This window comes from Lithobates pipiens, unplaced genomic scaffold (genome assembly GCF_037356315.1).
Source record: "Lithobates pipiens isolate NorthernLeopardFrog02 unplaced genomic scaffold, aLitPip1_a1.2 Scaffold_8, whole genome shotgun sequence".
Classification (NCBI taxonomy): Eukaryota; Metazoa; Chordata; class Amphibia; order Anura; family Ranidae; genus Lithobates; species Lithobates pipiens.
Window position 1 is genome coordinate 78,443,565 of NW_027507903.1, and position 12,228 is coordinate 78,455,792.

General features: G+C 38.2%; 1 protein-coding gene across 1 annotated transcript in view; it reads left to right on the plus strand.

Annotated features, from left to right (window-relative positions):
• The window catches only part of UNC13C (unc-13 homolog C), an 857,791-nt gene that overhangs the window by 726,220 nt on the left and 119,343 nt on the right, over nt 1-12,228 (plus strand). The window contains exon 29 of the mRNA XM_077472480.1: nt 4,152-4,208. Within this exon, the coding sequence (XP_077328606.1) occupies nt 4,152-4,208 (57 nt within the window). The remainder of the gene's footprint in view (nt 1-4,151; nt 4,209-12,228) is intronic.

Consider the following 12,228-nt stretch of genomic DNA (forward strand, 5'->3'; position numbering starts at 1 on the left):
GTCCTAAATCAGACTTTACAGGCAAAGTGGACAATGGTATAGTACAAAAATTCAGGGGTACATTGAAGTCATGATACATCCTGTAGCGAACGATTTGAGTTTTTCTATAATATGCTTACAGAAAGATATCTGTGAGGTATTGAGGAAGTAGACATTGGCATATGTTATAGGTCTGCCTGCTAATGTACCCTTAAGAAAAATGTATCTACCTTCTGGGTCACATAGTTGTTGTTCAAGGATAAATGGTGTCCTTTGGTTTTCAATGTGGAAGTAGTGGCATGAAACTTTAGTAAAGTGTTTATTTGTTGCGTTTGGGATATGCAATGTGCGAAAGTGGGTTTCCTTCAGGAAAACCACTTGTGAGTTTGTTTTTTTTACGTTCCTGTAGAAGTTAAATTTTAAACGTTAAATAAGAAGTTAAATCAATTTAAATCTTTATTTGGGTATGTTTAGGCCTCTTCAATTGATAGATCACTGTGTAGAGAACAGGGCACTCCCAAGTGCAGAGAAAGTCATTGTGAGTTGGGTTGAATTGGAGATGGTGTAACAATCTGTCTCTGTACTTACAGTAGGGCTGGATAGGGGCACCTGGTTCTTCAGAAGGATTGGGTAACCCTTTTTCTGTTTAGCTGATCTTGAGATGAGTATCTTGGTAATCCAGAGGTATCAAGAAGGAGAGGTAAGAACGTTAAGATAAAAGAACAATAAGCAAGAGGATGAGTCTGGTTGAGATAAAAACAAAGACAAACGATTATTATATAACCAGTAAGCAAACTGAGTAAACCTTCTATCTATATTTAATAAGTATTAAACTACAGCAAAAAAGGATTGTAGTATCAGGTAAGGTGTGAAGTTATGTATATAACTATTTGTGGGGTACATGGAAGGAGCTATATGTAAACCCACAAGTATTAAGCAACTACGTTTCTTAAAGTGATATATCTCCTAACCCCTAACCTTTCTATTGAATGCTATAATGTAAAACAAACAAAAAAGGATCTCCCATTATGGTGGCACTGGGGGGGGGGGTAGGATTGGGGTCACTACGGTGAGAGGAGGATCACACAAGCAGTGTGATCATGTCCAGGATGTAGCCCAATCAGAGTGTGGGAGTAAGTGGAGTATAATGAGCTTGTATAAAGTATTCAGTCTCAAGAAGTATGTGGTTTCACTCTGGCATAAGAGGGAGTTGTAGTTCTTACTGGTCTCTGTTGAGTGTTCACGGCTTATTCCTTGAAAAGGCTATAGCAACATATATTGGGATGTGACAGAGTTCACGTGTAGCTGTCACCTTGGAATGCAGGGGGAATTGACTCAAGAAGTGTTATATAAAAATGTCAAGGAGGTTAGAAATCCTTTAAAGTCTTGAATAGGGCAGCGAAGGAGGGTGTGGGGTAATCTCGGTTTGGGGAGGTCAGATTGTAAACCTTTTCCATATCTTGTCTCTAGCCCTAAGATTTGGGTGAGTCTGTTTACCAAAAAGTTCCTGACCTAGGCTCAAAGTTCAGAGCTGGGTCAGGTAGATGCAATATTTTTAACAGTACATGTAGGATGAGTAGTTCAGAAGATTTATCTAGGCCCTGGTGTTCTGGGAGAATTGTATTAGTATGATACCCTTCCCAGGGTTCTGGTGTGATGCTTATTCACCTTAGACTTCTTGTGGGGTTGTTTAGACGTGAGAGGAGAGGTGAAGTTGGAGGGCTGTTGGGTATTTCCAGGGATCTTAATTCCATGTACCACTTCGGGACTTCCATTTGTGGGATGTGTATGGCATCACAGAATGATGGGAAGTCTTCTGGTGTGTGGAGCAGGGCAAAAGGAAATTTTCATCTGTATGAATGATCTTTGTGTTTAATGGCATCCAGCAGGGGGCGCAAGGCCCTTCTGGTTCTGAGTGTGAAAGGGGATAGATCCTGGTAGAGAATAATGGCTTTATTGTTAACCAGAATGTGATCTTTCAATCTTGCTTTTGTTAGTATATCTTCCTTCATCGGAAAGTTGAATGGACATATCATCACCATCATTGCCTCATGTGGTGCGATGGTAATCTACATAGGAATTAAAGAATTATGGAGAGGGAGATAATGTACAAAATATTCACACCAATTGTACTTTTTTACACACCGTGTTAAGTTAAATTCCTTAACCACTTCAGCCCCGGAAGGATTTACCCCCTTCCTGACCGGGCCATTTTTTTGCGATATGGCACTGTGTCACTTTAACTGCCAATTGCGTGGTCGTGTGATGCTGTACCCAAACAAAATTGATGTCCTTTTTTTCCCACAGAGCTTTCTTTTGGTGATATTTGATCACCTCTGCTGTTTTTATTTTTTGCGTTTGAAATAAAAAAGACTGACAATTTTGAAAACAATAAAATATTTTTTACTTTTTGCCATATTCCCAAATAAAAAAAAAAATTTCTTACTCAGTTCAGGCCAATATATATTCTTCTACATATTTTTGATAAAAAATGTGCAATAAGCGTATATTAATTGTTTTTTTCTGCAAAAGTTATATTGTCTACTAAACAGGGGATAGATTTATGGCATTTTTATTATTTCATTTTTTTTACTAGTAATGGCAGCGATCTGCGATTTTTAGTGGGGCTGCGACATTGTGGCAGACAGATCGGACACTTTTGACACTTTTTTTAGAACCATTGACATTTATACAGTGATCTGAGCTAAAAATAGCCACTGATTACTGTATAAATGTCACTTGCAGTAAAGGAGTTAACACTAGGGGGCAATCAAGGGGTTAAATGTGTTCCCTCAGTGGGCTCTGTAAGGGGGGATAGGACTGCCTGGAGGAGAAGAATGATCATTGTTCCTATAACTAGGAATTTCCAATCTGTCTCCTCTCCCCTGCCGGAATGGGGGTGTGTGTGTTTACACACACACTTTTCCATTCTGGCTCTGTCAGGAGTAATCGCAGTTGGCCGACCCGGCGGCATCCTCAGTGACACGCATGCATGCGTGCCAACTATACCAGTTAAAGTGCCCACTGTACAGCTACGGGGATTTGCGCAGGGGAGCCATTCTGCCGCCGTCATGGCGGGTGGTTAGCAAGAGGTTAACATGATAGAATTTTCAGGGTAGCACTGTAGCATATTTTTTGTAAGCAGTCATTTAGGGTTTACAAGAGTCTACCTGGAGGTTACTAAGACCCTTTCATATGAAATCAGCTTTCACATTTCACTTTCCACCTACATACTGTAAGCCAACGTGGGTTTGCACTCATTTTTCCATTAAAGGAAGATTCCAATTCTCCTGCATACAATGAGCACCGTATTTCTGTTTAACACCCTTTGTAACCGCAAAATGACTTTTTAAGTATAAATGTAAAATGCCCCTTTACGTGAGACTGTTCATTAAGCTTGCAGTACTAGGACTGTACATAGTGTATGTTTCTAGTTCTGTATGTTAGTCGGAACAATTAGTCATAGAGTGATTGTCAAGATAACTGATGCATAATAACTGCTAAACTCAGAGTGTCTAAGCCAGCCTTTCCGAACCAGGGTTTTGTGGAACCCTAGGGTTGCTCCAGAGGTTTCCACGGATTCCTTGAACAATGAGCAACTTCTGCCTCTCAGGTGAGTAACCACTGACACCAATGATCTTTTTTGCTTTCTGTAAGAGGGGATTTTTCCCAGTGACCATCACACTAATGAACTAATGTACCAATGAACTGTAAATGTTATAGTAAGTACCAGAAAGGGCTCCTTGAGTCTGGAACAATATTTTAAGGGTTCCTCCATATATAAAAGGTTGAGAAAGACTGGTCTAAAGTTGAAAAACCCTGGTCGTGAAAGTGTCAATAGAATGCTTAATTTATGGTTTATGAAAATGTATATTTTTCTGCGTCTTTATTTAAAAATATAAAGGTGAAGTAGCTTTAATCATTGTTCCTTTACAGAGAGAACACAATGGTTTCTTTTCATCTAGGGCTACCGGAATTGCAGTATGTGAAGGAAGTGAGCGCTGTAAATGATAATTTGATTTTGCAAATACTTTGTCTATTAATTAAACAAAGCCTAAACTCTGCATGGTGTTCCTGTGCTTCAATTATACCATTTAAATGTGACAGTATTAATATTCATGACTATTATCATTGATCTTGTTTCAATAAATTGTTGTCTTTATTTTCTCCAGGGGCCACAAATTATTTTCAGCGCAGCTAAAGACCTTGGACAGTTGTCTAAATTAAAGGTAATACTGTTAAATCAATAGTTAATCACCTGCCACAGTAACTTTATATTCTGCTTTTCCTTAGTTCCTTGTTATTTCACTTCTGTCACAGTTCTTTCATTCGTGATGAACAAGTCACTTTATCTGAAAAACAGAAGACAATATTGCTTTAACGTGTATTCTGAAAATGTTTTACTTATTTAACATGAACATTATTTTTTAGCAGTTCATATTTTTTAGATCTTAATGTTACTGAAGTAAGACAGTGCTTAAATTATGTAAGTTTCATCTGCAACTCCCAGCAATGCTATGCAGATATAAAATATGCATTTTCTAAAACAACAAAATTATTAATAATTTTTATTATGGTATGCAAAAGTTCAAAAACTTTTGAATTCCCAGTTTAAATAGTTGTATTACTTTGCACTTGATCAGCTTGATCTGATCTGGGCACCAACTCAAAATCATTTTAGGTAACACGGATCTCACATATGTAATTTATTTGCTTTCCTGGAGTTCAACTTTAATTTATAAAAAAATACTTTTCCATTATCCAGAAGTCAAAGCCTCAGCCTCCTATGAGAAGAAATGTCACTAACCAAGAGAAATGAGAAAGTTGTGTAACTTATCTTCAGGTGCTTTTCACACTGCACTATGGATGTTAACTCCTTGCACCAACAATAAATAAACCTCATTGTTGTGGTGGAGGATATATTATTTTCCTGTATTCAGTTGCCAACTCTCATTCTCACACTGGACTTTTAGCTCCTCATGTTACATTTACAAATGGAAGCTTTTTGGAAGCCTCCTCTGGATGAGATACACCATGTTTGCAAGGTCTCAAAATCAAATTCTTTCAAAGCTGCGTAAATCACAAGAATGGCTAAACAGAACTAGAGACTCTGGCAGGAACACTTTTAAATGTGCACGTTTTAAAATCCCTGTATGTAAAGCATGCTAAGCATATACATCTGTAAAAATATTTACTTTTATGGGGTTTCCACAAAAATTCTTATGTATTTTCATAGAAAACAATAAAAAAGAAAAATATCTGACTCATATACAGCCAACTGTTCTCCATGTCCTTTTTATGATGGATGGACCTTTACACCTAGTATGAAGCCTTTGTGATTTGAGTTTCTGTTTGAGTAAGGGCACTAGTGTATATTTGCCTCTACTTTGGTCACCTGCTTATTGGGCTCCTAAACTAATTGGGGAGACATCTAAGCCATGCATATAAGATCTCGGTGCTCCCTGTAGAAGTCTACATGTGGACATTTGAGTGCTACTAATGACAGGTTAAATCCACCTGGAAGCTGGATGATGATGTACCAACCGTACAAGCCATGTATACAAGTTACACATCTAAGCATGGTGGTTCTTGTAGACATCTGCATGTGGACATTCATACACTATTAATGGCATAAACCCACCTGTATCACTAATGAAATATGACTAATGACTAATGAAAATTTAAATCCTGCTGGATTCTGGATACAAGCCTTGCATATAAGTTACACATCTAAGCCATGCATATATGGTCTAGGTGGTCAATGTTATAGTGTATATATGGACATGCTCTTTTTTGATAAATTACAGGTTAAAACCACCTTGAGACCATTCTTATACCTGGAGGATTAACCACATTTTTTGGTTAACAACCTTACAGCATTCGTAAATTGGCTATGTCACCTTGATGTGCTGGTTTCGATCTTTGATATGCTGCATCCTCAGCAACGTAGGACATACCACCCCTATTGTTATATAGTTATTACATTCTTATCTGTATATCTGAGTGTTTTGTTTCATTGATTTATACTGTAGGATGTATTTGAAGATTATTTTAGGAGTATCTTGGGTTTTAATAGGTATAGCTTTGCTTTTGAACTTGTGTCTTTATACTTTCTATGTAATAAAGTTTATTTTTTTACACAGTTAGCTTTATAAGAGTCAGATATGTTTCTTTTTTATAGTTTTCTATAAATATATATTAGAATTTCTGTGGACACCCTATCAAAATAGAATTTTTTTACAGAAGTTGTGTCATGAGGTTTTATGCTGTGAGCTCTGGATTGATTATTCATTTTGGTTAACTATGCCAGGTGTGGTTATGCTAATGCCGCGTACACATAACCAGAATTTACGGCAGAAGAGGTCCAACGGAATCATTCCGTCGGATAGTCCGATCGTTTTTCTTTAACAAATTCAGACGGACCTAGAAATAGAACATGTTTCACATCTGTCCTATGGACTCAATTCCTATCGGGAAAACCGTTCATCTGTATGCTGGACCAAATACGATGCAAGGGCAGTTATTGGCTACTGGCTATTGAACTTCATTTTCTAGTCCCGTCATATGTCATCACAAAACTAACGGATTTTCAAACGGACTTTAATCCGTTCATGTGTGGGCAAGTCTGTTAGTTTGGAAGTCCATTGTAACTCCGTCGGGAAGACCGTCAGACCTTTTCCCGGAAAGTTCAGTCGTGTGTACGCGGCATCAGTATAGTAGTTAGCATACACAATTGTGTTTTTTTTGTTAGTGCCTTTTTCCATAGGAACACAAAGCACACTATTTTCTTTTGGGACAGATGGGAGGTAGTCATCTTGGGGGTGCTCAGATGCATATCATACTAGGGCCAAATTTAGAGTGAAACTTGACCTACCAGCATATCTTTAGCACAAAGGAGAAAAATCCACATAAACCAAGGGAGAACATGCAAACTTCATGCAGATTGTGTCCTGGCCAGTACCTTAACCGAGGACCCCAGAGCCACAAAGCGGAAGTGTTAGCCACTAAGCCACTGTGCTTGCAATGAAAGAATACTTAAATACTTAAATAAAACTGTTATTATTGGTTTGGTGTTTATCCTGAGATATCACTCAAAGCTGGACTCTAACCTTATCTTCAGTCTTGAGTTGTATTGGCTCCACTTCTGTACTGAAATTGCTTGCTCAGGTTTCGCTGCACACTTTGAGGTTCTCAATGTGTGCATTAGAAATTGCAGTAAATCATATAGAGGCCACCCTATTTCCTGGCTAGAGAAAGTCCAACATCATCTAACACTTTCCTCCTCAGTTTTACTGGCTCTGGGCCACCCGTTTCATTCAGTGGGTTTCATTTTTTTTCAATAAAGGAGGTTCAACATCATATGTGGTCCTTATCTAGACTGGTCTGCATGCTAATGCATTCTGCTTGGGAATACCTTCTCCTCTAGACTTCCACTTATCAAGGAATTTTAGTATTTGCAAAACTCCACCGAACTGCTAGGCCACACCTTGTGTCAGGACTGTGGGCTGTTGAAAGGGGTACTGAGACAGGGTGCTGGCCTCCTCCATCAGCTATGATCTGCCTACATCTCATAAGTTGTACTAGATTTGAATGTGTCAGTGTCTGAGCTGGTGTCTGTCATTCATTAAATTTAAACCCGCCCAAGGATCAGTCAAGGCATGGTCGCATTTGAGTGTTTTTTTGTTTTGTTTTTTCATTTAATCCAAATTTTGCGTGAAAACATGACCGCCCAATTGGCAAATGTAATGTCATTAATAATATAACCTTTGGGATTATTGTATAAACAAAGCCACTGAATATTTTCTAATGGTTAAACATAAACTCTATGATGTTTGTATGGGACTAAACTGGAATCATAATGAATCCTGTTTTCATCAAAATGTCCATGCTATTTAACCACTTAAGCCCCGGACCATTTTGCTGGCCAAAAACCAGAGCGCTTTTTGCGATTCGGCACTACGCCGCTTTGATTGACAATTGCGCGGTCATGCGACGTGGCTCTCAAACAAAATTGACGTTTCCCCCCCCACAAATAGAGCTTTCTTTTGGTGGTATTGTATATGATCACCTGTGCGGTTTTTCTTTTTTGTGCTATAAGCAAAAAAAGAGCGACAATTTTGAAAAAAACTAATTTTTTTTTAGCGTTTTGCTATAAAAAATATCCCCCAAAAATATATAAAAAACATTTTTTCCCTCAGTTTAGGCCGATACATATTCTTCTACATATTTTTGGTTAAAAAAAAATGCAATAAGTGTTATTGATTGGTTTGTTCAAAAGTTATAGCGTCTACAAAATAGGGTATCGTTTTATGGCATTTTTATACATTTTTTGTTTTTAACTAGTAATGGCGGCAATCCGTGATTTTATTGTGACTGCGACATTATGGCGGACAGATCGGACATTTATACGGCGATCAGTACGATTAAAAATGCATTGATTACTGTGTAAATGTGACTGGCAGTGAAGGGGTTAACCTGGAGGGGGACACTGGAGGGGTTACGTGTGTCCTAGGGATGTGTTCTAACTGGAGGGGGGATGGGCGTGCCACGACACTGATCACCGCTCCCAATCACAGGGAGCTGTGTTCAGTGTCCTGTCACTAGGAAGAATGGGGAAATGCTTGTTTACATCAGCATTTCCCCGTTCTTCCTCTCCATGAGACAATTGTGGGTATCCCCGTGGATATCGAGTCCGCGGGACCCATGATCACACTCATGGAGCTCGCACCAGGGTCTCACGCACGACCAAACGGCAGCAAATTTAAAGGGACATACCTGTGCGCCCATTTGCCTGTCCATACCATTCTGTCAACGTAAATGTTTGTGCAGCGGTCGGCAAGTGGTTAATGTAATGCTGATCCCTCAGCTATGTATGATATCAACTTGATGCTGGAAGAATATGGCATTGTACAACTGATACAACATTTACATAAAAGGTCATACTCTTTTTTTTTTTTTTAATCATAAAACAGCTTTATTCAAAAGAAGGGTCTGACTCTTTTTGAGAAGAGTTTAAAAGAGTGCTCAACCAGTGTCCAGAACTTTTCATATTAACTCATCATGCTCTACAAGACATAGGGGTGCATTTATTAAAGGCAAATAGACTGTGCACTTTGTAAGTGCAGCCTCACTAATTTTCCTGAGTAAATATAAATGTGGTAAAGCTTCATTTTGAAAAGAATACCCGATCTGGTGCAAGGAAAATGTTTAAAAATTCAATTTTTCTTGTACCCGATTGGATGATGGAAATCAACAGAGTTTTACCACATTTACTAAGCTCTGAAAAAATGAGTGCAACTGTACTTGCAAGGTGCACAATCTGTTTGCCTTCAGTAAATGCACCGCAGAGTTACATAGTCTGGTTGAAAAAAGACACCATTTAGTCTTGTTTAACCAATTTTTACTTATTTTGACATTTTTTGTAGTGACAAGAACCAACTATCAGTTGGTTTGTTCATTTTTGTTGTTGTATGGGTGCTTTGAAATTGGAACTGTGTTACTAGCGGTCTGCCAAAATAATATTATTTTCTTAAACATAATAATTATTGATTTGAGAGGATATAAACTGTAAAAGTTGTGCCCAATGAAAGATGATGTTGGTCTAGTATCTAGTATATAGTATTGCTTGTGGTCTCCCTACAGCTAATATTTTCCCTATTTCTGACTTAGATGTGTTGTTCCACATTTTTCTCTGTGTAGGGATAACCATCTTTGTATTGGATTATGGATTTGCTACTTCCTGTCTGACCTTTCCCCCCGATAACTTGTGATCTGATGACTGGTGGGGTAATGATCAAAAACATCAGGGATATCCTTGCACTGCAGGTTCTCCCAGCTTGTAGTTTTCTCTCCAGCAAGAAGAACAGTGAAGAGCTCAGCAATGACCTCATCAAATCTCACTACAAATGTTGTGAGACTAGCATAAAAGAGCATTGATGCATTAGACAATCTCACATTGCAGATTCAAAACTAGATCCTTAACGGTACTGTGCTTGTATTTATTATGTGTAACAAGAGATGTATTCTATCCTCAGATCATTTGTAGTGAGATTTGATGATGTGACTGCTGAGCTCTTCACTGTTCTTCTTGCTGGAGAGAAAACCATGAGCTGGGAGAACCTGCAGTACAAGGATTTCCCTGTTTTTGTTTTTTTATCATTACCCCAGCAGTCATCAGATCACCAGTTATTGGGGGGAAAGATCTGACACGAAGCGGCAAAGCCATGATCCAATACCAAGATGGTCATGAAAATAAATATCTTTCCCATGGGAAAATTTTTAAGCATTTAGAAATGTAAGGTAGCATAGAATGAAGAAAACGATTTGCTTTATTCTTTTCCTCTAAAATATAGTAATATACCACATACTGACTGTATTCTGCCAAGCTATCACTCTACCCTCATCCAGCATTTGATAACAGGCAGTAAGCAGCTTTGGAGCTCAAAATACTGATATATGAACACAAGGATTACAGTACATTTTAACATCTAAATACAATTTATCCTTTTTAAATCTTAACATGAAAAGTGTCAAGGTTATATAGATAGATATTTTTTCTAGACATGCCATAAACTTTTCTCTTCAGCACAATCTTTGATGCACAAATCAAACCTGCTATTGAATTCGTGATGCCACCTTGTGAATTCTCTTTTAAAGAAAAAAAAACCCAATAGCAGTCCCAGATTAGCAAGCTCCAAATCTGGCATTAGCTAGCAAGAACCTTTCAAGGGCTAATGTATAATAGCTTCACCTGGAACCACTGCGAAAAATAGTGTGATAGCGATATCCCCAATTGCCAACTTAATAGATGGTTGGCAATTGGTCTGGGTTAGGAAATACAGTAATGTCAGTGCAAGACCTCATCCACATATTTCAACTTCTGTGAACATAACAATAAACACATCAAAATCATAACCTGTGATTCAAACTTTGCATATTCTTTGTGCAAATTACAACAGGTGCTTTACATCAGCAATTGGGTGCAGATCATTTTTTCATAGCAGGATTTACCTATTTTTGATGTTTATGCTTGCACTGCTTGAAAAGATGGGAGTTTAGTTTTTCATTGTTAGTTAAGCATTGTGGCATTTTAAGAGTGAAAGGGTGAAGTTAGCAATTGTAAATTTTAGGATAAATCTAAAATTAGGGCCAGATAAGTATCACATTTTTTTTTTTACAACACTTTTTAATTAAATATAGTGGGGCTTTAGATTTACTACATGGTACATTTTATTATTGTTAATATGTGGTAATTAAATTAACAACTATAACATTTCTGTTTAAAACATTCTTTGTGGTCAGTCGGTATTGAAAAAGTTTAAGTTTTAGAGCTTGAAGGCTTAGCTAAGTGTTGAGTTGACAGGTTAAGTTTATTAGGATTGGACAACCTCAGTAAACTTGAACAAGAGATAGATGGCAATTTGTTGTCTCTGTGGAGGCAAACTGCAAGCATGCATTCAAAAGTGTGTGAAGGAAACTATGGTTTTCAAGTGTTTTTGTGAGGTTATGAAAAAGTTAGGTAAAGTAAGTAGAGTCTCCTGTGAAAGAAAAGGTGTCTGGTATAGTAAAAGGTGTCATTGGTAGAAGGTTAGATCTATCAGTGCTTGTCAGCTTGTAAAGGTGAAATAAACTGTAACATTCTACACGAGCAAGAGTGAGGTCTTTGTTTCCTTAGCATTGAAATTATCTTTCCAGGGTCCAGAGGTAGAGATAGTCGGCACGGAAGATATTACAGATGGTAGTATCGGGGCATTAGTCGTAGGTTGACCAAAGCATATCAACCCAAGGAAAGTATAGCAGCAAGTCTTAGTCACAATCTCGGAACATCCAATAAGAGGATAATAATCGACCGGTCTACTTGGCATGTTCACCAATGTCATGAGCCTGGCGGATAAGATGTGTGAACTAGAGAGATTGTTGTACATGGAGGATTTGGATTTTGTGGGAATTTCAGAGACCTCGTTCAACAGCTTGAATGGCTGGCAACCATTCAAGGGTGTACCATTTTATCGCAAGGATAGAGAGGGTAAAAAGGGGGGAGGGGTATGCCTATATATCAAGAATAATGTACAAGTGAATGTGAGAGATGACATCACTAAGGGAGCTAGGGAGGAGGTGGAATCCTTATGGGTAGAGCTCCAAAGGGATGAAGCTAAGGGGAAAATAATACTGGGAATGTGCTATAGGCTGCCCAACCAGAGGGAGGAAGGGGCGACAGATCTCCTATTACAATTTGGATTAGCAGCAAGG